This window comes from Dioscorea cayenensis, chromosome 16 (assembly GCF_009730915.1).
Source record: "Dioscorea cayenensis subsp. rotundata cultivar TDr96_F1 chromosome 16, TDr96_F1_v2_PseudoChromosome.rev07_lg8_w22 25.fasta, whole genome shotgun sequence".
Taxonomy (NCBI): Eukaryota; Viridiplantae; Streptophyta; class Magnoliopsida; order Dioscoreales; family Dioscoreaceae; genus Dioscorea; species Dioscorea cayenensis.
This window is the reverse complement of record NC_052486.1, coordinates 507,388-533,631: the sequence shown is the minus strand read 5'-3', so window position 1 is coordinate 533,631 and position 26,244 is coordinate 507,388. Positions and strand designations below refer to the sequence as shown.

Here is a 26,244-nt window from a genome sequence, read left to right as displayed (position 1 = left end):
TGCATTTCAGTCTTATTCGGTATTAATTTTCTGAACAGAAACAACTGAAACATAGCCATGCATTTCAGTTATACAAAACCCTCAAGCAACAAGAGCAGGGCAGGCACACATGACATGATGGCAAACCCACTTGCTATTCAGAACCAAACACACTGATATATATGTAATCAAAATCAGACACCTAAACATATATATATATATATGGATGAAGCTGGAGACAATTAATTCAGAGGGAAGAGAAGAGAGGAAAACCAGGGAGGGTGGCTCCTGCATCTACGATGAAGATATTGCCAGTAACATACTCCGACAAGTCATGAATCAAGTAGCGAACTACCCTTGTCAGTGCAGGATCAGATGTGCCAAAAGTCTTTAATGGAACAATCTTCTCAGCCACTTTGTTAACCCATTCTTTTCCCATCAGTCCTTGTGTGATCTCTGATTTGAATAATCCTGGTGCTAACGCGTTCACTCGGATGTTATACACCCCAAGTTCCAAAGCCATGACCTGACAACATTGAATTAATTACTTTCAAATGCTATTAAAAAAAAAAAACTTTATATATATATATATATACCTTGGTGACCATGTTGACTCCTGCTTTTGATGCACAGTATGCAAGTGCTCCAGGTAACTGGCCACGATCAAGAGCGGTAATGGATGAGATATTGATTACTGAACCTTTTTGTTTTGCATCCCGCATCCGTGTGCAGACATGTTTGGATACTAACCATAGTCCAGTTAGATTGGTTTTGATGTTGGTATTCCAGTCTTCTTCACTCCAATCTAGTGGGGAATATACCCAACCTGCGACATTCATATATATACATACAGTACAGCACACAAAAGATTAATTAGGCACACCGTAATTAAGCAAGAATCTAATTAAGTGGGATATATATATATATATATATATATATTTTGTACGTAGTTTTACAAGTCAACAAAACAAAGAAAGAAAGAAAGAAAGGCTTGGTTGGTGAGCAACATGCAACAAGCTTTTTTTTCTTTAGATTTTAGGTTTGTTTCATAAAGACTTAAGTAAGAAACTAGATTCAAAATAATGACATGACAGTACTATTTACAGCTCTAGCAATAGATTTACAACTGATACTTTAAGAAATAAGTTTGCTGCGGGTCATGAATGAATATATAATAGCGATACTAATAAATTAATTACCTCTAATACCAGCGTTATTAACAAGGGCATCAATACGGCCAAAGGCATCCCAGGCCTTTTTAACAGCAGCTTCGATCTCGGTGCTCTTGCCGCACACATCAAGCTCCACTGCCACCGATCGGACGGCCTTCGTTTCCCGATCGACCTCCTTCGATCCAGAACCGTTTATCTGGTCACAGAGTGTACGGAGGCGATCAGTTCGACGGGCAGCGGCAACGATGAGGCAACCAGCTCTAGCGAGGTCGAGACAGAGTTCACGTCCGATACCAGAGGACGCACCAGTGACCATGACCACCTTCCCCTCAAGCTTCTCCCACGGCTGCGTCGTCCCTGCCATACTGATACTGATACTGATACTGATACTGATACTGATACTGAACAACACGCTCTACTACGAACTCAACTTACACAAGTTAGTTTTCAAGCACACCTTAATTAATTAATTAATTTTTGAAGATGTGAAACGTAAACTAAAATATAATCTTTTTATAGGACCACCGAACAACATCTTACATACCAGCGGCGCCGGAATCTAATTCTATTCTGTGTGGTTTTATTGCAGTAATGTCAGAAGACACGGAGAAATTAATACTCGGATCCTAAGAGAAACCTTGGCGAAATTTTTCTTCTTCTTCTTCTTTTTTAAAAATAATTTTTTTAATTAGTTGTTTTAACTTTTAATTGTTGACTCGATGCTGAGCGCCTTGTTTATTATTATTATTATTATTATTATTATTATTATTATTATTATTATTATAACAATAATAATAATAATTTATAAACGAGTTACATAGCAAACTCATGAGCGCCTTGGCGTCAGTAGCATTTTGTTTTTTCATAATTTATTTGGTAATTGAAAATTAAAGATGGTTAGTTTTGGCATGGGTTGTAAGTAATGATATTGTGATGGAAATTAACTAACAGGGCATTGATGCATGAACCAAGTTGACGTGGTGGTGGTGGATTCACGTGATTCGTTCAACTATTTATTTTGTATTCCAGAACCAACTCTCATGGCATTTCTCATACTTCTATTTGTTAATAATTTTAATTTAAAAAGCATATATTCTTGCAATCGAATGGCATGCCATCAGTTTTCTGCACAATATATAAATATATCTAATTTGATTGACATGGTTGTCCCTTTAGCTTTACTCCAATTTTTTTTATAAAAGTGTCAAATATAATTAAAATATATTACCGGACTTAATTTAATCAAAGAATTTACACCGACATGATAAAATTAAAACCAGGATTTATATATTCATATTTATGTTTTTTCTAGATCAACAGATGTGAGAATATTACTAATTATTTAAATACATCTTTTACCATGTGCTGATATATTTTAATTAGTATTTTGCAAACAAATCAAATTTTGTTAATGTTAACACATTAAATATGAATTAAATATATAGCATTTTTTTTCAAAGACGTGGCCATATCAGTTACTCCAACACAAAGTAAGTCAAACTTGAAGAGTTGGTGATCTGAAAGCACTCTGTTTTTTTCATTTTTTGAGTTGTTTGAATGAAAGCAAGACATAGTATTTTTCTTACAAAATTTGACGCAAAAATAGAACAATTTAGATGAGGTCAGGAGGGTCGTCATTGCTCAAATCGTCAAATGTAAAGCTTGTTTATATATCTGGTGAAGTTTAGTCAACTACAATTGGCGAATATACACAAGAATTCAGAGTTATTAATTATATTCCTCTTTGTGGAGTTCACAGTGGTTTTAAATTTCAAGCCATAGGATCCCATAGGATAATAAAAACTTATTCTCCTTGTATTATATATATGGCGCCTGTGATGTATATATTGGTTTAATAAAGCTACAGCGTACTGAAATGTAAAAGTTTATTATGAATAAACACTAGTATATTGTCTGAAAAGCCATGTATTAACAACAAGAAGCATAAAACAAGACACACAAAGAACAAATACAGCACATTGTAATAGACCCAGCTCCAACTCCTTATTTAAAAAAAAAAAAAAATGATCGAAAAATTACCATCAACCAAATGATTGATAGATCAGCCATAAAAATATATATTATAGGAGCTCATAACCCGAGTTTAAAACACATCAAAGATCACCGATTGTGAAAGTTAACAAGCATTCAAATCTCCGAATTAGTCGGTAACAATGCACGAACAGACTATTGCGCCTGTGCACACCGTTAACTTATATTTACCCAAATTTATCAATATATATATATATTGCCATCAAATTAATGAGATTTATCATCATTCCTCTTCGTCGTTTTGTGGGCCTAGCTAGCTATATCTCTAGTTTGATGTGTCTAGGGTCCAGACATAGTTGCATATTAAAATCACTCAGAAAAGATGATTGCACATAGGATTCGTCTATTTGCCAACTTCTTTTCCCTCGCGCAGGATGTTTTTATCACCGTTTGTGTGGTGGTATATCCGAATTTTATTATTATGTCTAGTTCTCATTTTGTCCGATCATTGTTAGTGTGATTGAGCTAGTGTGATGGAAGTCTGAAGAAGTACTGTTGTTTGATTAATGTGTTTAGTTTGATAGTTTCTGAGTTTCTGAGTGTGTAGTCTTTATGTTTGTTTTGTTTTTTGAGTTTCTGGGTTTCTGAATTTTTGAATGTAAGTTAGATTCGGTTAAGAGAAGGAGGGAAGTGCTGATATAAAAACACTCTCTGTTCTTCTTCTCTTTAAGCTTCTGATTCTTATCTTGGATGTTCTAAAATTCTCAACAATCATCACTCTTCTTCTTCTTCTTCTTATTATTATTATTATTATTATTATTATTATTATTGTTGGGGGTTTGACTTGAAATGCAACAGCAAAAAACTACGGAATTTACTATAGCAATATTACTGTAGCATCATATCTTACTGCCTCAGTATACACCCTCGTGAAAACTCACTCAGCGATCTTGTCTGGCCCGTATGCAGACCCGCATAAAGTTTGCAAAAAACCTTCAATGTCTTTCTTGAGGCTTCAATGTTCCTCCCAAGGGTTCTAGCGCTCAAAGCTTTCAAAACAACTCATAAAATCGCTATCAAACCCCTCATTCATGTTAGAATGAGATGAACAAACAAACAAAGATTCAAGACAACGATTTTTTTAGCGTGGAAACCCTACAAATCGAGGGGAAAAACCACGGGACTCGTTAGAGCCTCTTAAACACGTATCCACTGGGTCAATAAAGAATTACAATGGATCTTCTCTAGCTAACTAGAGGGTTTACAATGCTGAGGACAAAGACATTAATGAGAGAAGAGTTCTTATTGACAAGCATCATCATCATCATCAAGATGGCTAACAAACAACAAGTAGGGAGAAATAGAAGGATCAAACCCTAATCAATAGGTAGTGCTTCTGCAAGAGTCTTCTCCCGGAGTTTGAGTGAGATCCCGTGAGGTTTGGTCGTCCGATCTCCCTTGCCCTAGCCTTCTCTCCTTCTTCTCCCTCTTTGTCTTCCCTCTCTTACTTCTTCAGGATAATCGCCCTCATCAAAAGCATAACCTATTCTTATTACCAAGGAATGAGAAAAAATTTCACCTTTTAGAGTTACCTCTTTGCCCTCCATCTTCTCCACTATTGACCTAGCTTCATTTTTTTTTTCCATCATGGGCTTGGAGCCCAATTATTCATCCAACCCAACAAATGGGCTGGACCCCAACAATTATTATTATTATTATTATTATTATTATTATTATTATTATTATTTTAACAGATGAACAAGCCATATGCACATTAAGCTATTTAATTTAATGGATGTGCATGGCATTGAACTGTCACATGCCATCACCTTACTTACTCTAGTGAGGAGTTAAATTCAGAACTTTATCTGAGCATGAGGACCAGATGTTACTAAACTATGAGTGTCTTGACCACTTTCATTAAGTTAATCATTTTTTTTTCCCAACATTGCACCTGATCACATGACTTAAGATTTGTTACGAGATGCAAGCACGTACAACGGACCTAATCACAAAATTTACGTCAAATATATATGATACATGTTTGTGAAAGAATTCATTAATGCAAGCTGCCACTGAAGATCTATATATATATAATATTCTTAATTTCTCAGAAATTTTAATGAGTGAAATTTTAATAACTCTTTAAAGGCTCTGTAATAAGTTGCTATATCTATAGAAATTGTATGATGAGTTCCCATGTATATATTATTAATTAATGAATCAATGATTGAGAGAATGAAGTCACTGAAGTACAGAGAGATCTCAACCATCCCTGACAGAGCTGGCTCCCTTTCCAAACACACCAAAGGAATGAATGGCCTAACTGATTTAATTACTACATTGGCAAACTTATGCAGTGAGACCAAATCCAATGATGCCAATTAGCCACAAATAGGAATAACAGAAAGGAACACACCATTACCTCATCCATCATATATACATTTCCATACTATCCTTCTTCTACTTCAAGCAAGCTAGCTTCTTTCATGAGTTATAGTTCTTTATTTACTTCAAATTATTAATGCATCTCCCAGTGAGGATTTTGTTTTTGTTTTTGTTTTTATTTTAGTTTGAAAATGTCAAATGGAATAATATATGGAGCAGTTGCCCTTTCTTTAAAGCATAAACTTAGTATCTTTCCATATATATATATAGATGATTAAACACAAGTTCATGATCAGACTCGTAAAAGTTGAATGGTAATTTGGATCCCTTGGAATATGGATTCTTGACTTGAGAGAAGGTGGCAAATAAAGAAGCTAGCTAGATGTGTCACAGACTTCCATGTGATTTGATCCATCTCTGGTACAAACTAAAGTGGCGTTAAGGGTTTCACCTACTGATGATTCTACTCCCTTTACTTTATTTACTTTATTCTTTTTATCTCTTAAAGATCCTAGTTAGTCCACAATGCAAACATCAGTCTCCCTGAACTGGAGAGAATTAAAGAGCGAGAGAGAGAGAGAGAAGAAGGTATACCGACCTTCTCCTCTTAATTTACTAGTAGCAATATACATTAGCAGAGTATGTAGGACAAGGTCATTTCTGTTATTATATTAAAGTGCAATGGCATTTTTATGAGGGAGTATAGCTTTTGTTATATATAGGCATAACACACAGAATGAGGAAGCTTGAGGTGCTGGAAATTCATCATGGCTCAAGAGCACCATCCAAAGACCCTCCAAACTTTTAATGACATTGCAGCAGTGAAACCACCATGCCCAAGCTCCTCCTCCTTCAAGATCAAAACCATAGTGCAAGCCTACGTTCTTCGGCATGTAAGCCATGTGGTCCAAGCTCTAAGCAATGCAACATCCATGGTCATGGAGCTCCTCAAAAGGAAAAGCACCACCACCATCACCAACTATAGCATCAGGCTAAGGAAAAAGAATAAGAAGAAGAAGCAACTCTTCAGCTCATTTAGAATGCACTACAACTGGTGTTCATCTTATGTGACACCCATGCCTCAACCCTTTGAAGCCTCCTTTGACATGAATCATGCTGCCTACTATGACTCTACATGGAACTCAGTTATCATCACTGATCCGGATGCCAATCAAGCTGACATCATGGATCAGCATCAGCAGCAGCAGCAGCAACTTTCTGGCTACCTTAACTGGCTTGAGGAAAAGAGCTGTGAGCCTTTAGATCAAGCCGAAGACGATGCTGCAAGTGAGATCGACCGGCTGGCTGAGACATTCATTGCTAGATGCCATGAAAAGTTCAGGTTGGAGAAGCAGGAGTCTTACAGAAGGTATCAAGAGATGCTTGACAGAAGTGTGTGAGTAGCCAGTCTACTTTAATTAGTAATTATTTGTGTGAGGGAATTGTTAGCTTTTTACTAATTAAGAGTGGTGCACCAATGTGTTGTACTTCTTATTTCTTCTTGTTTCTTCATCCCTGGCCTCTTCTTTTCCTAGCTACTTATTTCATGATGTTGAGTGCTATTGATGTTGATTGTTGGATAACCTGATTACTGATCTGTCTCATCAAGTGATCATGATCCAAATTAATTCCAGCACTGCCTAAATTAAACTTCATCGATCTCCCTCTCTCTGTGTGTGTGTAGACCCGCCTTTGCAGATTCAAAGTGATGAATTAATTAACATGGTAAAACTATTCTTTTGGTTACTTTCACAGAATCATTAAAGGGGTGCTTATAGATTCAAACATGCATTGGTCTGTGTACACTATACAGACATAGTTGATTAAGACTGTAAGACCCACCTGCATGTTGGGCTAGCTTTCCATGCAGGAGGACCCATATTCAGGACAAGACTCTGTCTTTGTGGGTCCCTACTTTGCAAGAAGACTTGGGTCCACCACACAGTGCTAGCACCTCTCACTCACAAGTGTGGATTCAGTCAAGGAATGCTTTTTCTGGTCATCAATCGAAAAAATGATATATAGATCAAGTGAGCGAGCGAGTGTGTGTGTGTGTGTGTGTGAGAGAGAGAGAGAGAGAGAGAGAGAGAGAGAGAGAAACACAAGGAAAAGCAGAATCCAATATGGTCTCTCCTTTTCTTTTCTAAAGAGCTCTATAGCTGCTAGATAGAGCTCTTTATTCCATGAGGTGTCTTGTTGCTTTCCTGTTCTCATTCCAAATGGAGGTTTGTCAGCATGTCTTCTCCTTTTACTCTCTTCTGTTTGTTTTGAACCAGCTTTGTGCTTTTGTGTTCTTTGTTTTTCATTTTAGCAACAAATTAAGTAGTATTATTCAATATTATTGATGCTGCTTCTTCTTCTTCTTCTTCTGCTGTGCCTCTGCCTCTGCCTCTGTCTCGAGTGCAAATCTCTGCCTGTGCCTACTGCCCTTTTTAAACTGCTCTCTGCACTGTTTTCTGTCTACAGAGATATGATAAAACTATTTACCGATAAAAGGAAAAGCATAGCAAAACCTCTCCATAGTTTTTACAACATCTCATCTCACTGCTTTGAATTAACCTCATCCCTCTAATTTAGTTATTTTATAATTTAATTTTAATTAAATATAATATATATATATATATATAAAATTCGGATTCAAAGCGCTCTGCAATTAATTAACTCAGATCCGATCCGATAAGCATGTCACGCGCTCGGCACGCATATAAATAAGCCAACTCTAAGATCCCGCGTTCTTGGGCAGCATGCTGGCTGCCCGTTTGGATTTGGACCGGAACTCAAAGGATGTTATTAAATTTATAAAAATCTCGTCCCCAGCTTCATTTCAAGTCCGACTCTTTTACACTCCCTCTTTTCGCTCGCTCGACCCTCCGTCGTGCCTCCACTGATCCACTCCCAGCTTTCATAAATCCCTTCTCACGCTGCCAATTCGCATTCCCCTGCCCGGATTCGTTCGCTTTTCGTGAAGATTCTCGGAGAAACGAGCTCCATGCTGCCGGATCTCGCCGTTATTGATAGGATTTCGCTCTAATTTGGGAAGTATAATCCACTGTTCCAGGTTTTCTTTATTTTGGTGATTTTTGGGGATTTTTGCGGTGGAGAGAGGCGCTGGCCAGCTGGCCATGGAGTATGATCCGATCGATAGCAGCGGTTAGTTGGATTTTGCTCTATTTATATATTTGTGATCCTTTTTGGGGGTTTTCGCTCTAGAATCCGTGGAACCTGTATTGCGGTTTTTCCCCCTTGAGTGTTGTTTGGTGTGTTGAATTGATGGGAAGCTGGAGACTGAGGAAAGATGACGAATTTATGACGGAGTTTCTAGAGGTTAGGGTTAGGTATTGTGAAATTTTCAGCTTTTAGGTTAAGTTGGATTGGATTCAAAGTCTTTTGGATGGGTGATCGACCTATAAGTTAGTTCCTCTTGTTGTGTGTGTTATTTCATTGGTAAAAAGGAGAGGGCTTGATATTTTTGGTTCGATGCTCGTCATGCTGAAAACAGACGCATTTATCATATATGAAAAAAAGTAGAGAAATTTTTATAGAAGCGGGGTAGCTGGGAAAATTAGTGGGACTCAGGTTTTTGCATGGTTCCATAGATATGCCATGGACTTCTTTATTTTTCCAATGAATAGCTACACTAAGTAAACCTTGGATAGAGCAGGCTGGTTGGTTGTTTTGTTATGAGCATCATTAACTTGTTTAATATTTTGACAGTTATGTCGTTGTAATTTTTCTTTTTTTAACACACATTTCACTTTCTTTCTGGAAATACACTATTCATAGCTGTAGTCTGCCGTAGAATGAGATTGATACTTTGTTTTTCTTATTTTAAATGTTTAGAATCGAAATAAAAGCCTAATAATCTCTTCATCGTCCAAATCTGTCACTAAATATGCATTTTTATAAAAAAAGATTTTTTTACAACATTTAATTTAGTTTCATTAACAAAAAAAAAGACCAATCAGAGTCACATCAAGTGCCCAGCAACAATATGATGATTTTTTCTGAGGCTAATTGAAAATTGTCAAGATGTTCATAGTTGTTATCTGTTTTCACAAAAGAAGTAGGATTTCGCACATAATGTGCAACAAACCATGGGAAAGGCTAAAGTGGAACAATAATTGGTATATTTATTTAGCCAGACACAAGGATGTGCATGGTTTGGTATATTCTATCTCTAAGAGACTATACAATGTAATATTGGACTTTTAACATGAAATTTTTGAGGATCTTCAAGTTATAGCAATCTGGATGATAATTCTGTTGGATGTTGCCTTCTCGTTATGAAACTGTTTGTGGTGATCAAACGCTTGTGTAGTTTCTCTTATGAAAGTAGGCATCTATTATCTTTTCTTCTATAGATACTTATGGGAAGGATTTGTCTTCAACTGGGGAATTTAGTCTATTTTTGTGCTGTCCATGCACTTATGGAAGTGTTTGTATAGTATGAATTGTTATTTTTGCTCCTTTTTATTTTTATTTTTTTTGCCTTCTTTGTTTAGTATGGATGTGTTATTTTTTTATTCGGTTTCCCTGGAACAAACTGCAGGAACCGATGATGATCTTCCACCATCACATCAGAATAGGCTTGCGCGAGGAGTGCGTGTCAGTGGAAATGGTAGAGCTGTCGGTGCTGTTGCATATCCCAGAGTGCAAAATGATATGGAGACGCAAATCCATCGGCTTGAACAAGAAGCATACAGTTCAGTTCTCCGGGCGTTTAAGGCCCAATCTGATGCCATAACTTGGGTATTTTGTCACAGTCATGACACTAATGCTGCTTTATTACTGGTGTTATTATAAGTTAACTGGATTATGAAACCTTGTATCTTCAGGAGAAAGAAAGCTTAATCACTGAACTTAGAAAAGAACTGAGGGTATCTGATGAGGAGCACAGAGAACTTTTAACCAGAGTTAATGCTGATGACATTATTCGAAGGATAAGGTTTGTCGATATTCAACTTATATGATGTATGCTTTTTTTGTCCCGATACCCAAACTTGGGAGGAGAACTTAAATGACGTTTTCCTCATTGCAAAATCGATGCAATATGTGGCAAACCTTTCAGGCTTTGGAGGCAATCAGGAGGGGGGCTTCAATCTGGTTTGCTTAATAATGCCCAACCTGTTCATGAATCAATACCAAGTCCGACAGTCTCTGCATCTACGCAAGAGACAAAAAAATTCCCAGTCAATTCCTTCACTATCTATGGGTGCACCATCCCCTGCATTGCATTCGCAACCTCCTGTTGCTTCCATGCAGCCATCATCATCGGCTGCAAAAAGTGCTGCTGCAAAGAGCAAGAAAAGCAAAAATCGGTATGCTAATGATTTGATTGCCCATGCAATTTCTTTTTAATGTCAAAAATTTTTCTGATCCCCAGACCAAGTTGAATTTTGCCTTGTTTTCAGGGTCAGGCGTTGCCTAGTGTACCTCTGATGAAATCAGCACAGTACCCTTCTACAGGTTCAAGTGGAAGAGTCCAAGCTGCAAACAGAAATGCACCGGCTGCTCTTGGAGTGGTAGAAGCTGCTGAAGCAAGAGCGGCTTGAGCAGCTCGCTAATAGGGCAGAAAGTCAAAACAAGGTGGCCTGAAGATAATAACTTTTATGAAGCTGTTATAACTGACTATAATCCAACTGAAGTGAGTTGTTGGTGGCCTTATTCTTTGTCGTTTTTGGAATATAACCACCTTGACCAATTTTTAATTTGTCAGGATGTGCATGCACTTGTTTATGATATAAACACTAGTCATGAGACATGGGAATGGGTCAATCTCAAAGAGGTGAATTAAGTTTCTTTTATCTAAGATGCCTAAAGAATTTATTTGAATTTTTTCTTGGCTGGTGTCGAATTTTCATTGCCATCTATGTTAGCATTTTACTGCTATATTTACTACCATTCGCTTGATTGAAAGGTCTTTAAATTGAGATCTGATCAATGCTTGCATAGTTTCTTTTTTACTTTGTTAATGAGTTTGGTTGTATGGATGTAATTCATAGTCCTGTTTGGTTGGCACATAGAGAAGTAGCTTTCTGAGTTGAGCTTGAGTAAATGGAGATTGTGATCTTCTGGTGTGTAGCATTTTCCTAGATTGAGCCATTAGTTCAAAAATGCCTTTACTTGTTCAGCTATCCGTTTATTATTTTTCCCCATCTCTTCTGTTGGCGTGGATTGTAAAATTTTATCTTCCTATATAAATTTTTCGCTTGTGGTGGACATTCAAAGTTAAAACTGGAAGGCAAAGTTTCATGTTATTTTTCTTTTTGGCATGGGTTAGTAGCAGTGTGTGTCTCTGAGGAACCCCATTGATATGTCCAATCTTAGATATTGAGTCAACCACATGTTGATTGTTTCTGTCTTTCCATTATGTTTGATGTTATCCAGTTAAATTGTCTGGCAGCAAGCCTTGAGGTAGAGTTCTCCTACCCTCATTATCCTTAGGCTGAAGAATAGGTCCTCATGTTAGGTTTTCAACACTCTCGACTGGATTCTGTTGGTTTGTTTATTTATTTATTTATTATTATTATTATTTATATATGTTGATTACAGATGTCTGATGAATTGCTAAGAATAATGACATCAAAGTCACTTGGTAACTGATTTGCCTTGTGAAAACTTTGACATGAAGCGTCATGTGTATTTGGTCTCACCGTCTATTTGACTCCAGATATCTGCTGAAGATATTCAATGGGAAGGTGAAGATCCTGGAATCTGTCGAGTGGGTCGGAATGGAGTAGGCCGTGGGAATAAGAAGCCCACAGGACGAACAGGCCCCATTCCTGGTGTTGGTAGGGGAAGAGGAACCGTTAAGACACAGTCCAAGAAAGTTCTTCCTCCATCACAAAATGGCATTGTGGACAAGGGCTCTGATGAGATTGTACTACTCAAGACAGATGTTCTTCTAAATCAGGTATTGGATTTGGCACTCAGCACTTGTGAATGATTGTGATTCTTGTAATCTGATCCCATCCCTGCTTCCATATTTTGGCAAAACATGAACAGGTGGAGAGAGTTTTTAATTCTGCCCACCCCGATCCTCTTGCAATGGAGAAGGCCAAACAATCATTAAAAGTACATGGGGCTAATCTTCTGAGATCTTTAATTTCTAGGTACTTGTTTTTAAAGAAATAAATTAACAGGTCGTTTTGTCTTTCTAGGATCATGAGCAATCACTGATGGAGGCAATTGCCAGGCTTGGGGATGTAACAGATGGTGAAAGCGGTAAACATATAAGACCATTTTTATTTATTGTCTTTCATGAGTTATTAATTGTTAACACCAGGAATTACTTTTAATATGCACAAATCTAGGTGTTCAATTAACTGATGAAATATCATTTTGCTTGGTAACCCTCCGTTCTTTGTTGAAATTAGAGTAGAGTTTATTAGTTTTTTGCACATTTATTTTGCTTGGTAGGTGATTAATGCACCAAATGTACTGTGAGTAATGGTTTAGAAACATTTTAGTTTCTAGATTGAGGTTTTGTACAAAGGGTTTGTATAAAGAGAATATGGTCTTTATGTTGTTTGTGTACATACTTGGTGTCCTTATCATCATCATGATTGTGAAACTCAGACTTGCCCTCTACGTATAGGTTACACAGTCATCTTTACAAATATTGCAGGGTATTGATGATATGTAGAAAAAGAGTTTCTGCATTATTTTTACAATGTCAATCCTCAAATTGTTGCGGCATACCTGTTGTTGTTCGAATTATCTAGTGTGTTCTCAATAAAAAGTATAATTTGTATATTTTAGAGTAAAACATGCCTATTCATTAAAACTAAATTTATTTATAGTATTTCTGTTGTTTCTTCTTTCCCTTTTGACACAGAAGAAGGTGAGCATCAGTTCTCACAGGGGCAGGACATGGGAGATCGTGGATGGAGGAACCCCCGGCAGTACCCTGGGAACCAGCATGGTGCTAATAATTACCGGGCCAACATGGTTGGCGGTCAAGGTAGAGAAGGTTCCGAAGGTGACCAAATGATAGATGATGACCTCTGACACATCCAGGTTAAACAGAACAAAACCAAATCCTTGTAAGAGGGCAGCTAGCTAGTCTTCCCTCCCATGAAAATCACGTTGCTAATCTGTTAATTTCTTTGTCTGGGTGGATGCCATTGCTAATGCTGGCAACGGAGAGAACACGACTCTCTCTGCTCAAAGGCAGCGCCTCTGTTGATTAGTTTCTCTCCCCACCTGAAATTTGGTATATGCCTATGCCTGTAATCTACTTAACCTGTGACCTTCCCGCCCACTCCGTCAATGTAAATTGTTGTGAAATTACCTTATTTTGGCGATTGTTTGCTGGATCTGCATCCTAGTGCAGCTATCAGTCCAGAATATACATGTTGATCAGGGAGAGCCGATTTAGAGAGTATGAGATTATGACCTTACGGTTTGTTATTCATGTGGATTTCATATTTTAGCTCAGTAAATCTCTTTTTCCAACATAGTTTGTGCCTTATAATTACCTGTATCAAAAGGCATGGTCCATTTATTAACGAAACCCAGCAACAAAAGTGAGAAGAACTAATTACAAGTGGGGCTTTTTACACCATATTATACAGCATCACAGGGTCACCTTCTGCGTGGCCGTGGCTTCTTAGCAGCAGCTGGTGGTGGCTTGGCACTGGCAGTTGTTCTCTTGATCTCATGTGCCTTCCTGGCTCTTTTCTGCGGTGGTGTAGAGGCTAGAGCTGACGATGCGATCCTCTTCTTCACGGGTTGAATATGTTGTTTTAATGCAGTAGCACCGCGCTTGGTCTGTTTTACAGATTGCTTTCCACTCTTCTTATTCTTCTTTTCAACCTCCGATTTCACTGGTGGTGAACTCCTAACCTTATTCTTCTTGACTACTGTGAGGTCGCTGCTGCTGCATTTTCCTTTCTTGGTTCTGGTTTTCCTTGCAACCCTCTTATTCTTGTCCTTCTCCTTCATTTTTACCTTCACCGTCATTGGCTCTAGTGCTGCCTCGCGCTGCCTCCCGCATGCCAGCAACGTTGGCATGCTAGTGTGATGACATGGTGCACAGAGGTGGCGGAGATGGAGCGCTGCACTGTACTCGCGCGAGCCTTTAGGGTAGAAGGCGATGGCGTTGTTGCAGATGAGAAGCAAATCACGGTACATGTGGATGGTTATGTAGGCCCAGGCCCCTTGTTGGTCTCGTAGCAGCTGCTCCCTCACCGTCTCCAGGTCCATGTGCCGCCTTATCACCTGCTCATATTTCTCGCTCATCTGCAAATGCAAGCCTTTCTTATTATTAATAATTTAATATCACAGCAGTCTCTGCCAGTGTCTCTCACTCAGTCACCGAGCAAGTATATACCATAGTATATACAATACATGACATTACTTTTGTAAAGAGTCTAAAGACCTCCAAATAGCACGTACCATTACGTGACACGGTAATCAAAAGAACAATTAATTAAATCGGATTAAATTCCTTATTAAATTTATTTAATTTTCACTCAATGGTTATTATGCAATAGTGCTTTCTTATCTGCTCATTATTATTATTATTATTATTATAAACATAAATCACCCCCGCTACTGCGTCATCGTGCGTTCCTCTTTTTGTCTTGAACAAAACTCATGCTTTCGAGATATTTCATGAAAATAAGTAACATGACAATAACACTGGTAATCAATAATATACAGGCTAAACAACAGAAAATAATAATTAAATAATAATATAAAAATATAATAATGGAATAACACCTGACTTTCGAGCTTTCGCATGAACACCGAGCACAACTTATCCGACGTGATTATCTCGAGGAACGACATCAACGGCTGCGATTCGATCTTCGTTGTCTCGACGGCTATAGGACAACCCTCCACCTCCTTCTCCGGCAACGTTTCCTTCCTCCGCCGCAAGCTCCACCGATTCGTCAGGCACGCAGAGCTCTGTGCATCTCCACTCTCTTTCGCCTCCGTCGCCGTGCTCCCCATGGCACGACCCGTCCGCCGTCGGATCAGGGCTGTCGTCGGGCCTCTTGGTCCGGATCGGCCATGTTCGACTCCTTGCTTGACCGGTAGGAGATCCGATCTGAATATCCGGCGCCACTACCCGGCGTTTCACCCCCGGTTTCAAAGGCTTCTTCGGTCAGCGTTTTAACCTTTTTTTGAAGAGACCTATTTTATTGAATAAAATTAAGTAAGTAAATTAAAATAAAAAGCATAATACTAAATTAATTAATAATAGTGTTAATATTTCAAATCATCAGAAAGAAAGCTGGCACGCAAACCGTCTGATCAAAAGATCAACAAAGGGTTTAAAGAAAAACAAGGAGAGAGTGGGTGAGATGAGTTGAATGAATCACATGATGGAGGCGTCGTATCGCTGGACATCGCGCCGAAGCTCAGCAACGCGGAGCCGGCGAAGGTCCTCAAGCCAAGGAACGTCGGAGCTACCCTCCAGCGTATCGGCGAAAGGGTTTCCGGTGGAGAAGCGACGATGGAGTTGGTTGAAGCGGAGATGACAGCAGCGGGAGTTGAGAAGGTGACCGTAGGACGAGCGGTGGCGGAGCTCAGCGGCAACGGAGTCCCAGCAATTGGTGCCGTGACGGCGGACGGCGTACGCAAGGAGGAGATCCTCCCAAGTCCCCCAGATCGAAAGATTGCTCGATCCTACCATCGAACCTCATGCCATCGCCCCAGCTCTCTCTCTCTCTCTCTCTCTCTCTCTCTCTTTCTCCTGGGTTTAATTTTGGCCCCGTTTTTTTTTTTTTATTTATATATCCAGCCTGAGGAATACTAAATTTACAAAATTGTCCCTGATCATACGGAGATACGCACTGTTGCCTCGGGATAATAACAAATGAACAAGTAGTGAAGCCCAGCCCAGCCCAGCCCGCATGCTTAGTTAGGCCACCCAAGAACAAAGCAAAAAAATGGCCTCACGATGCGCATTAGTGGTGGCCCACAAATCCAAATAAGTAGACCATTTAGAACTCGAGCAAGCGTTACTTGGTTGGAAGGTTTGATTCCTCCTCTTCTCTCTACGCCCGGGTCGGCCATCAAAGGTTAGCTCATCTCTATATCTCTCTCTTCTTCTTTCTGAAAAAAATTGTGTTTTTTTCTTTCCCAGAGAATTTATCGATGCGGTTGTTTGTTTGATGATTCTGTTTAGAAGTGCTCTCATGATGCGGAGATGTGTTTCGCTGCTCGTCGGAAGGTGCTTCGGGCCTCAGCCGCCTATTTTCTTGGTAATTTTAACTTATTTTATCACCTTCATATATATTATGTATTTGGATTTCAAGCACAAAGTCCGCTAAGTCACTGTTAAAATTGGATTTTATTAAGCTCAAGCATTAATTGGGAAATTGGATTTTGATGACAACAACGGGTGTAGCTGATGGGATAGTTCTCAATTATGAGGCGATTTTATTTATTTATTTATTTTGGTGTATTACAATCCACCGGTTTAACTTCTCAATCAAAATGATTTTTAACGGTTGTTTACATATCAATCATTGTGTTTGACTAGTGAGTTATGGAGGGAAAAATTTCTAAGTTTTTTTGGTTCTCTCTTCTCATTGGAGCGAAAGAAAAATTCGCTCTTTATGTTGCTATTGTATTTTCGGACAATCTTCAATTGGTTGTAGCATTTCCTTCTCTTTTGTAGGACATCAAAAAGGGTTGACTTTTTCAGTGGCTGATTTATTAACATTTTGAGTCATGAAGGTCTTAATTGCTTGATGAAATGGCAACTGTAGTGAATTTTATGTGTTATGAAATTTTGGGTTTTTGATTCAGCATGACAGTTGACTTGCTATAAATTGTCAGGCGATATCTTCTTTATCATCTAATTTTGCTCATAAAATTCTTTGGAATGCTTTAACTATGATATTATTCATTAGTCTCTTTTGACTTCTTTGCTGGTGTGTCCAGGCCGGTGCATTTATGTCTGGATTTGGACATATTCCAAGTTTCAATCTTCTTATAAAGGCAGCAATGGATGTGTCTCTGTTAGTGATGATCCTAGCTGTTCCGGGTCTATGGCATATACTACATCGTGTGCTGGGTTGGCTGAACCACTTCCAAATGATAATCCAGTGTCTGACATGTTAGTTGATTCATTTGGAAGGATGCACACTTACTTGAGAATTTCTTTGACAGAACGCTGTAATCTAAGGTGTCAATACTGTATGCCAGCTGAAGGTGTTGAACTAACTCCCAATTCTAAGCTTTTGTCTAGAAACGAAATCATTCGGCTGGCAAATATTTTTTTGTTGCTTCTGGGGTGAATAAAAATAAGGCTGACAGGTGGAGAGCCGACAATAAGGTCAGATATTGAAGATATATGCTCACAGCTTTCTAGCTTAAAGGGATTGAAAACATTAGCTATGACCACAAATGGACTAGTACTCACTCGGAAACTTCCAAAATTGAAAGAACGCGGTCTCAATTCAATAAATATCAGCCTGGACACTTTGGTTCCAGCAAAGTTTGAGTTCATGACCAGGCGTAAAGGGCACAATAAGGTGTTGGAGTCAATTGATGCTGCTGTGGATCTTGGTTTTAGGCCTGTGAAAGTAGGTGCCCTTTTCCTGGATACTATTTGTTATATCGGCAACTTACTGTAGCTCTCATCTTTGATTCTTTGTTTGCTGTTACATCGCTTTTTAACTGAGACGGCCATTAATTTCATTGATAGGTTTATTTGTTCGTAAACATGCTCTCTACCTGATTGCTCTATCTGCTATAGTTCTCTTTTTATGCTTAATACTTCACTTTCTGCAATTGTTTAACAGGTGAATTGTGTTGTAATTCGTGGAGTAAATGATGAGGAGATCTGCGATTTTGTTGAATTGACACGAGACAAGCCAATCAATGTTCGGTTTATTGAGTTCATGCCCTTTGATGGAAATGTGTGGTCTAGTAAAAAGCTTGTTTCTTATGCGGAGATGATGGATACAGTGGTAAGGTAGAACTCACACTAGTGCTTAACAGGATTTTGATCTTAAGGGTGATTTATGCAATATAGTTCTGGCACCAGTTTTTTAAAGGAAAATGTCATTTTCATGTTATCTCAGTAATGTTAAATGTAACCATTATGCACTTTTTGGAGCAGCGTCAGCAGTTCAATAGCATTAAGAGGCTCAAAGATCACCCGACTGACACTGCAAAAAATTTCATGATAGATGGCCACTGTGGAACCGTCTCTTTTATCACCTCAATGACTGAGAACTTTTGTGCTGGTTGCAATAGAATACGGCTCTTGGCTGATGGGAACTTCAAAGTGTGTCTCTTTGGACCATCTGAGGTATCAATTATTGTTCTTTATGTTTAAATCCTCTTTGATTGGATGCTTCATATTCCATAATTAGGAAGCTCTTGTTGTCGATATGGTCTGTTTTATCACCCATTTGCAGATTTTTCTCTATTATTAACTATATATATATATATATATAATTTCTTAGGTGAGTTTAAGAGATCCACTTCGTGCTGGTATTGATGATCTTGGACTGAAGGAAATTATTGGGGCTGCGGTATGTGTTTTCTAATTCTATATTCTCACAAGGCATGAAAGTGAATTTTATCACTATCACATATATGTACCTCCTTTTTTAATATATTCTTGTCAGTATCAATAACTTAGCATACATCATATGTATATATATATATATCTTAATGAGCTAGAACTGAATGGATGTGGTTGTGGCATACATAGCCAAGATGCAAGATCTGCAAAGTGATACTTAAAATTGCATTAGTGTCTGTGCTACAAGATATATTTACTCTTCCTGTTCCTTGTATTTCTCAGATAAAGAGAAAGAAAGCTGCTCATGCTGGGATGTTCGATATCGCAAAGACATCAAATCGGCCTATGATTCATATCGGTGGTTAAGTCAATTTACCCAGGAGAAAAATTGTTTGGATATCAGTAATATTACTCAAACTAAACTATATATTATGGCATCAAATAATCGGTTTCTTATCCAAAATAATTGGTTCACGTGTGTCTCTTATTGGTGTGAGCTTAAAGCATGCATATGAATGAAGGTTCCCTGCCGATGATATATATTTAATGGCGGGGTTGGTAATAATTTGCACAACATTTACCTATATCAATATGCATGGTTTAATTGTACTGCACCCATCAGCTTTTCAGCATATTATTCTGTATTTCAGCATTTGGCATCTCTTGTTGTGTTGATTGGTATATATATATATATATATATATCAAATGTGATATGTGATATGGCTCATGAGCTCAAATCCATCAAGCATTAATATATACGTACGTATCAAAATATTTATATGTATGTATTATGCAAAAGGCTAACATTGCATTCAAGTCCAGCACAAAGATGAACACCTACAATGATGGATTACCTGCTTCCCACATTAATTGAAGAAGGCAAATAAAAATAAATAAATGACAATTAGGAGGAGAACAAGCTGGAAATGACTCTTCCATGCACCAATAAACAACTGGGATTTGAAGGATGATTGAGGAAGACCTCCTCATTTCCATCACTAGTCACTATTTGCATATTAAATAAATAACAAATATATTATATATTAAATGGGAATATATACTTAGAGGCTAATTAAGCATGCAGTTCATCCATTTCTTTGGAAATTGTTCTCCAGTTTGGTCCACCAAACAATTTCCTCTCGGCTATATTATAATCCTTTATTTGGGGTTGTCTTAGTCTTTAAAGAAGCTAAATCACCTCCAGAAAAATAAGATAACAGTAATTATAAGAGCTAAAGAAAAATTCACCATCTAAATATATAAGTGAATAAGCTATATAGAAGATTAATTAACAACTAGGAGTACAACATGCAACAGGAAATTACTACATCTTGGATCCCAAAATGCTACAACCATTAATTAATTAAATTAATGATGTTAAAATGTAACTAAACATGATGAGGCTCTCCAATCTCCCCTGCTTGAGAAGAAGTTACCAACGGAATTGGAAGAAACTGATAGTCATTAGCAAAGCCTTGCAAGAAGCCATCCACATCTCCAAGTCCACATAAGAAGCCATCCTCATTCTCTCTTTCTTTCCACAACATCTCATCACCAGCTTCATCAATATCCTTTTTCTTTTTCTTCTTCTTCTTCTTCATAACTTCTCCTCCAACTGCTATGACTCTTTTATCATGATCAACTACTCTCTTTGATATTGGTTTGCCAGTGAGCTTCTGCACAAGCTCACGGAAGTTGGCAGCATCTGTCTTTATGATCTCTGGAGCAAAAATGTGCACTATTCTTATTTTTGGCTTCAGCTTTGATATTGTGTGAGACCCCTGCAGGTGCATGCCTACCTTCATCTTAGTTCCCTTTCTTATTTTGCATGAATCACTAGCTGTAGTCTTCTCTTCCATCAGTACTCTACCTCCATTTCCTTGCTTGCACATTGCCATTTATATATATGTATATATCTTGAGCAAGCATGTTATCAAAAAGAAAAAAAAGAGAGAGAGAGGTTTGTTGGAGGCAAGGATTGGATGATTTGGTGTTTGTCTGAGAAGAAGAAGAAAGAGGTCAATATAAGGGAAAGGTGATGGAAGGGCCTTCCTAATATGTGTCATGCTATATATCTTAATTTCAACTTTCAAGCATGCATCCAAAGTGTACAAGTCTTCTTTTCTACAATATAATATAAAAACTAGTTATGATTAATCACAACGGGTAAATCAATTTGAGGATTAAGTAAGAGATGAGCTTGAGTGATGATAGAGCTTGGCCAAGTCAATTAGACGAGAGAGAGAGAGAATGGTGTCAGTCATGCACGTTGGTCCCTTCGTCAATTTGTTCGTGGGAGTTACGATTCGGATCCTCCGTGCAAAACTGACCGTCCGATCCGCACGAGGGTTGGGGCCCACGACCACGTCACGCATCCCTCTCACAGCTTTTGCGTTGCTCCCTGCCCATCACGATCAGATCAGAGTATTATACTATTATCTCGCAAGTGCTACTCAACCTATTTGGCCATGGGCCACAGCTCCCTAACCCATTCCCACAATCAACTATCCAATTAACCAAGGCAAGGTTTTCGAAACCCTACCGGGCCTTTCCTTTCACCCAGAGAAAGTCAAGGTTTAGGAGTTCAGGGTTCAACCGGATTGGACTGAGGCCAATAATTTTTTATTAAAAATAATTTATATTTTTAATTATATATATACCAAATAAATCAAATATTAAAAATAAAAAAATAATAAAAACATGACTTTTATATCAACAAATATCCAGTCAATAATATATATATTTTTTCCTCTTTCTAATTAAAAAAAAATTATTTAGTTATTTTTCAAAATATTTTTGAAGAAGATCAATATATTAAAATTCACTAAGTTATCACTATGATTATATGAAATAAATCAATATTTATTTTATAAAAAATACTGGTTTCGAATTTGGGAATTTTAAACAGAGTGGTATTTTGATTTTTTTTTCTTTTAAATCCAAGCACAAATATTTATAAAGATTAATTTATTATATTTAAATTGGTTTAAACTAGAAAATATAATATCAAAATAAAATATTTTGAATAAAAATCTTTTGAATACAAAATTTAAAAAATGTGATAAAAAAATTGAAACTTAAGGTTTTTTCTTAGATTTATTTAGTTTATATGATTTTAAATTATTTTTTTTATTTTTTTTTTAACTAGTATCTCATGTAACAAACTGATCATGATTTATAAGGACGATGATTAGCATGCATGGGCCGGGCATGAATTGGCCGGGTAAAGGATAAGCATCCCTTTATTGATTAAAAACAATTGCATAAATTTGGTTTAGGAGAGCTAGCCGGTTGGGTCATCTCGAACGCCCACTGGTTTAATTTATAGTTTTTTTTTTTTTCCAAATTCTGATTTAATTTCTAACCAGGGGCGGCCGACTAGTCTTGGTTTAGAGTTTTTTTTTAAAAAAAAATAAAAATAAAATAAAAGATATGTAATGTGGCATTAAAATGTAGTATATCTAAGAGGATTTCCATAAAAATCTTTTTCCCGCTCCCTCGATGGAAAAGTTTGAATTACGATTGTCTACAGTGGATGAACCGCATCTAAACTAAATCCACAATGTAATAAATCACTGAATTTGGCCGTTAAAATATCTTAAGGGGCACTAATTGTCGAAAATTTACTTGGATTTTCGGTTGATTCTCTATTATTTACTTATTATCTTTGTGTAGATATACTGTACTGCATATATATATATATATATAACCATACATCCAAAAGCTAAGCCATTTATATAAACATATTATTAGTCCTTGCTTTAAAAAATAATAAATAATAATAAAATAATGGAAAATGTCAGGAGGGTTAATGCGAACAATATTGGTGGGAGAAGAGCAGCGTTACATGCTTGCTCATACTGTGACAAGTCATTTGAGAGTTTACAGGCACTGGGAGGGCATCAGACGGCTCACAGGAGGGAGATTGAGGAGATGAGGAGGGAACATGATGCCATTGTGAACGCTACAAGGATGGGTCCTCTCATTGCACCATCCTTAATGAGGCCTGCAGTCAGAGAGCAGCCCACTCAGCCACTTGTTGCAGGTAATACTAATAATGCACAACAAGCTGCTGCTGGTCAACAACGTCCCAGGGATGAAGGCAGCAATCCCAATCTGGAACTCACTTTAGGCTTGCCTACTGGAGATGAGATTGATCTCACTCTGAGGCTCTAGAAGTGCTACCTTCTATGTGTCTTTGCTTTACTATCTATCTATCTATCCAATTATCTATCTAATGGTGGCATTAATAAAAGTGAGTTTGTAAGAGTTTCATAATGGCATTGTGACTAGCTTATAAGTGTTTGTGATCTCCTTATGAGATATAATATATGGGATATATTAATCTGGTCTTCTTTACTGTTGCAGTATCTAATGTTTCTAAATCTATAAATTTTTCAGATCAAAAATGTTTTTGAGTGCTTTGCTATTTTTATATATATATACATATATATTGAAAATTAAGGACTGGGTTGAAATGGCTTAATTTATAAACATTCGTGGATGATGCTTTTTGTTTTTCACTTGCTCTTTTGAGTAGCGCTGGAAACACCAAGCTGCCCATCTGTGGCTTTAAATTCACAACAGTACCGAGACAACATGCACCTGGATAAGAAAAGGCCTGTCAGAACTCTATTCTCTGTGTCGACGTTGATATTTTTCTCTTTTCTAGCAACATGCACATCCGAAAGAAGCTAATTCTTAATTATATAAATATGCATATCCACGGAAACCCTATCATTTCTGCTAAGCTTACTTACAAGAACTTTTAAACTTTCCTCATATATAGCTAGTTTAGATAATAATGATAATATATAAGCATATATATATATATATATATATATATATATATATATATATATATATATATATATGTGTGTGTGTCACACCCCAGCCCCTTGATAGGGTCCACTGACAGATCGGGTCGCATCTAGTGGGACCCGGGCTCCACCCTGGGTGCAGGCCTCGATTTGACGCAGTCGGGAATCAACTCTAACAAGCAAAATATAAACAATAATACATAAGCACAAATAGGATATTGGGAACTGAAATAATACAAGTATATATAGGCTTTAGCAGCCCTACAGAATACAAATATAACCCAACAGTTTGCAAAACACAAATACAGTCAGAATATAAGCCTTACACTCACAAAAGAGTAATACAAAGATACTGATAAAAGCAGACAATACGACTCCCAGACAACTCTCGATCCTAGACTTGATCTTCTCCTCGCGAGCGGAAATTCACAGAGTGTATGAGCCACAAGGGCCCAGTAGGATCTCATAAACAACAGATAAAACAGATATTGCAGAATACTAGATTATAATTTGTACGAAAATGCGTAAAAATACGCAGAATCTGAAAATAATCCAAAAATATGGAAAACACTCGAAGCAGATCATGTACATCTCCCGGCTAATAACAAAATCAACAGACGAGTGTGAATCATCGATCGTGAAGTCGAACAAAACAGAGCAGTATCAGCAGTAGGCTGGATCTTCGACCGCGATCGGTGGGGAGGGTAGCGCTACTACGAAAAACATGTGCACATGGCTAGAACTTACTCCTCACTGGGCTAGCCAGGGAATGGAGATGTACTAAAAAGCCCATGAAAAACACGAAATACAAAACAAAGGGCATCTTGAATAAATAATGCAATCAACTAAATAAGTAAATAAATAAATAAATCATAAGTAAGTAAATAAATAATTAAATAAAAATTACAAAAAAATAATGAAATAACTTAAATACATAATAATTGTCGAAATCACGGAATTTGCAGGGTGCGAGAGCCTACCTGGCTCCGAGCTACAATGCCGGGTTCACCAAGTCCCACGACTAAGGCTCGCTACAACAATCTAACCCAACAAACAAAACTACACTCATAAATAATTTTGGGCCGGGCCTATCTTACATCTATAGCCCGAGCTAACTTAACAATTAAAAGATCTCAAAGTTAGCAAAGCAATAGAATAGCCAAGCACACAAAAAGACACACAGCCACTTAATACAACTAATGTGAAATATTAAAGAAGGCCATGCTTCTAAATAAAACACCTAACATGCTAGGCTTCTTTCCCAACTAAACAAAACTAGCACAATAGCATGCCTAGGATAGAATGAACGCACAGTACTTAGCAGAAATTAAAAGTTCTCAGGATAAAATAAAAGAGTAAGCCAACCAAAAGAATCAACTATACAATTATAAAAGAATAATAACACTAGAAAACTTTGCAAAACCAGCCCACTAAATCTCTAACTAACAATCACTATATAACACATTCTCCACAATATCTATAAAGACCTAACATACAAATTTAAATATAGAACATTCGATTACTAGCAAAGCTATAGAAGAAAACAAAACATTCTAGAATGAATTTAACATATAGTGGTGGAATTCCCAATGAAAAAGAAATCTCTTAAAAACCAAGAAAATGCATGCATACCTAAATAACAACAATCAACCAAACTCACATGCTGATAGCCTTGAACACCATTAAAGCTAGATTAAGGACATCATTGTGATTAACTTAACACAAATTTAATCAACATCACCCAATGAGGCTGCAGGAATTACCAGCACCATTAAGTGTATATGAATGCATATATTTTCTATAAGTGTAATAGATAACTTTAACACTTAAACCATGCTTCCAAAACCAACCTAACCACCAGGATCACACAATCTCATGCATAGAACACATAGGAGCATAGCATTAACAAAATGATTAAACCAAAGATTAAAGAAAGGTTTAAGCCCTAATGACAACTTATATCACCAATTAAAGCCACAGGAACATGCATGAATATGTATAAAATTTACTCACTTAAATCATGTGTGCATGCATGTGGGTTTATATAAAAATATGCATATAAATCTCCAGGAAAAAATAACACATTAAGCCAACCAACTGAATACATAACATCCATAAGATCAGGATCATCATCAAAACATGAGAAGGTAATATGCTACCACACACAAAGATCAAAGTTCTTAAACCAAGGAGAAAAGAACAAGCAGCTAAGGTCAACATACTAAGCCTTACAAGATCTCACTAACACACAAGAACAAGCATCCTACCTCTACACTTGCCTGTGAAGGGAACTTCCTCCAAGTGCAAGCTCTAGCCTTCTTCCAAGGAGAAACAAGCTTCCAAGGTTGCAGAAGGTGTCTCCAACAAGATGCTCCCAAGGAAGAGGAGAAGAGGCTGC

At 37.4% G+C, this 26,244-nt stretch overlaps 7 protein-coding genes across 7 annotated transcripts; 4 read left to right on the top strand and 3 right to left on the bottom strand.

The window, feature by feature from the left end:
* Window positions 1-1,726, bottom strand: LOC120278706 (3-oxoacyl-[acyl-carrier-protein] reductase FabG-like). The gene is made up of 3 exons (XM_039285436.1): window positions 1,179-1,726; window positions 576-805; window positions 1-505 (listed from the first exon to the last, which is right to left on the bottom strand). Exons 1-3 carry the CDS (start codon window positions 1,513-1,515, stop codon window positions 227-229), a joined length of 846 nt encoding a protein of 281 aa, XP_039141370.1. The 5' UTR covers window positions 1,516-1,726; the 3' UTR covers window positions 1-226.
* Window positions 1,727-6,281: 4,555 nt separating this feature from the next.
* On the top strand, window positions 6,282-7,190 carry LOC120279457. Its single transcript, XM_039286389.1, has one exon. It carries the CDS (start codon window positions 6,299-6,301, stop codon window positions 6,929-6,931), a length of 633 nt encoding a protein of 210 aa, XP_039142323.1. The 5' UTR covers window positions 6,282-6,298; the 3' UTR covers window positions 6,932-7,190.
* A 1,093-nt stretch (window positions 7,191-8,283) lies between these two features.
* LOC120278812 (protein EMSY-LIKE 3-like) lies at window positions 8,284-13,897 on the top strand. Its single transcript, XM_039285547.1, is given in 12 exon segments — window positions 8,284-8,681; window positions 10,081-10,280; window positions 10,367-10,476; window positions 10,600-10,696; window positions 10,698-10,849; window positions 10,921-11,038; window positions 11,074-11,175; window positions 11,248-11,316; window positions 12,202-12,444; window positions 12,537-12,605; window positions 12,692-12,755; window positions 13,369-13,897. Coding segments are annotated over 12 exon segments (1,425 nt in total). The 5' UTR covers window positions 8,284-8,653; the 3' UTR covers window positions 13,542-13,897.
* A 7-nt stretch (window positions 13,898-13,904) lies between these two features.
* LOC120279122 lies at window positions 13,905-16,543 on the bottom strand. Its single transcript, XM_039285990.1, has 4 exons — window positions 15,863-16,543; window positions 15,522-15,674; window positions 15,258-15,483; window positions 13,905-14,774 (listed from the first exon to the last, which is right to left on the bottom strand). Exons 1-4 carry the CDS (start codon window positions 16,174-16,176, stop codon window positions 14,118-14,120), a joined length of 1,350 nt encoding a protein of 449 aa, XP_039141924.1. The 5' UTR covers window positions 16,177-16,543; the 3' UTR covers window positions 13,905-14,117.
* A 936-nt stretch (window positions 16,544-17,479) lies between these two features.
* LOC120278811 (GTP 3',8-cyclase, mitochondrial-like) lies at window positions 17,480-19,605 on the top strand. The gene is given in 5 exon segments (XM_039285546.1): window positions 17,480-18,076; window positions 18,296-18,463; window positions 18,616-18,807; window positions 18,965-19,033; window positions 19,309-19,605. Coding segments are annotated over 5 exon segments (1,050 nt in total). The 5' UTR covers window positions 17,480-17,539; the 3' UTR covers window positions 19,393-19,605.
* Window positions 19,606-20,350: 745 nt separating this feature from the next.
* LOC120279539 (VQ motif-containing protein 25-like) lies at window positions 20,351-20,911 on the bottom strand. The gene has a single exon (XM_039286462.1). It carries the CDS (start codon window positions 20,883-20,885, stop codon window positions 20,415-20,417), a length of 471 nt encoding a protein of 156 aa, XP_039142396.1. The 5' UTR covers window positions 20,886-20,911; the 3' UTR covers window positions 20,351-20,414.
* A 1,904-nt stretch (window positions 20,912-22,815) lies between these two features.
* Window positions 22,816-23,202, top strand: LOC120279121. Its single transcript, XM_039285988.1, has one exon. It carries the CDS (start codon window positions 22,816-22,818, stop codon window positions 23,200-23,202), a length of 387 nt encoding a protein of 128 aa, XP_039141922.1.
* The last annotated feature ends 3,042 nt before the right edge of the window (window positions 23,203-26,244 follow it).

Excerpts from the sequence above, each read along its gene's own strand:
- LOC120278706 (XM_039285436.1), bottom strand. The coding sequence starts at position 1,515 with ATGGCAGGGACGACGCAGCCGTGGGAGAAGCTTGAGGGGAAGGTGGTC. Across the intron at positions 806-1,178 it reads TAATAACGCTGGTATTAGAG|GTTGGGTATATTCCCCACTA; the intron begins GTAATTAATTTA and ends TGAATGTCGCAG. Across the intron at positions 506-575 it reads GAGTCAACATGGTCACCAAG|GTCATGGCTTTGGAACTTGG; the intron begins GTATATATATAT and ends CAATGTTGTCAG.
- LOC120279457 (XM_039286389.1), top strand. The coding sequence starts at position 6,299 with ATGGCTCAAGAGCACCATCCAAAGACCCTCCAAACTTTTAATGACATT.
- LOC120279122 (XM_039285990.1), bottom strand. The coding sequence starts at position 16,176 with ATGGTAGGATCGAGCAATCTTTCGATCTGGGGGACTTGGGAGGATCTC. Across the intron at positions 15,675-15,862 it reads CGATACGACGCCTCCATCAT|GTCTCTTCAAAAAAAGGTTA; the intron begins GTGATTCATTCA and ends TCAATAAAATAG. Across the intron at positions 15,484-15,521 it reads GACCAAGAGGCCCGACGACA|CACGGCGACGGAGGCGAAAG; the intron begins GCCCTGATCCGA and ends TGCCATGGGGAG.
- LOC120279539 (XM_039286462.1), bottom strand. The coding sequence starts at position 20,885 with ATGGAAGAGAAGACTACAGCTAGTGATTCATGCAAAATAAGAAAGGGA.
- LOC120279121 (XM_039285988.1), top strand. The coding sequence starts at position 22,816 with ATGGAAAATGTCAGGAGGGTTAATGCGAACAATATTGGTGGGAGAAGA.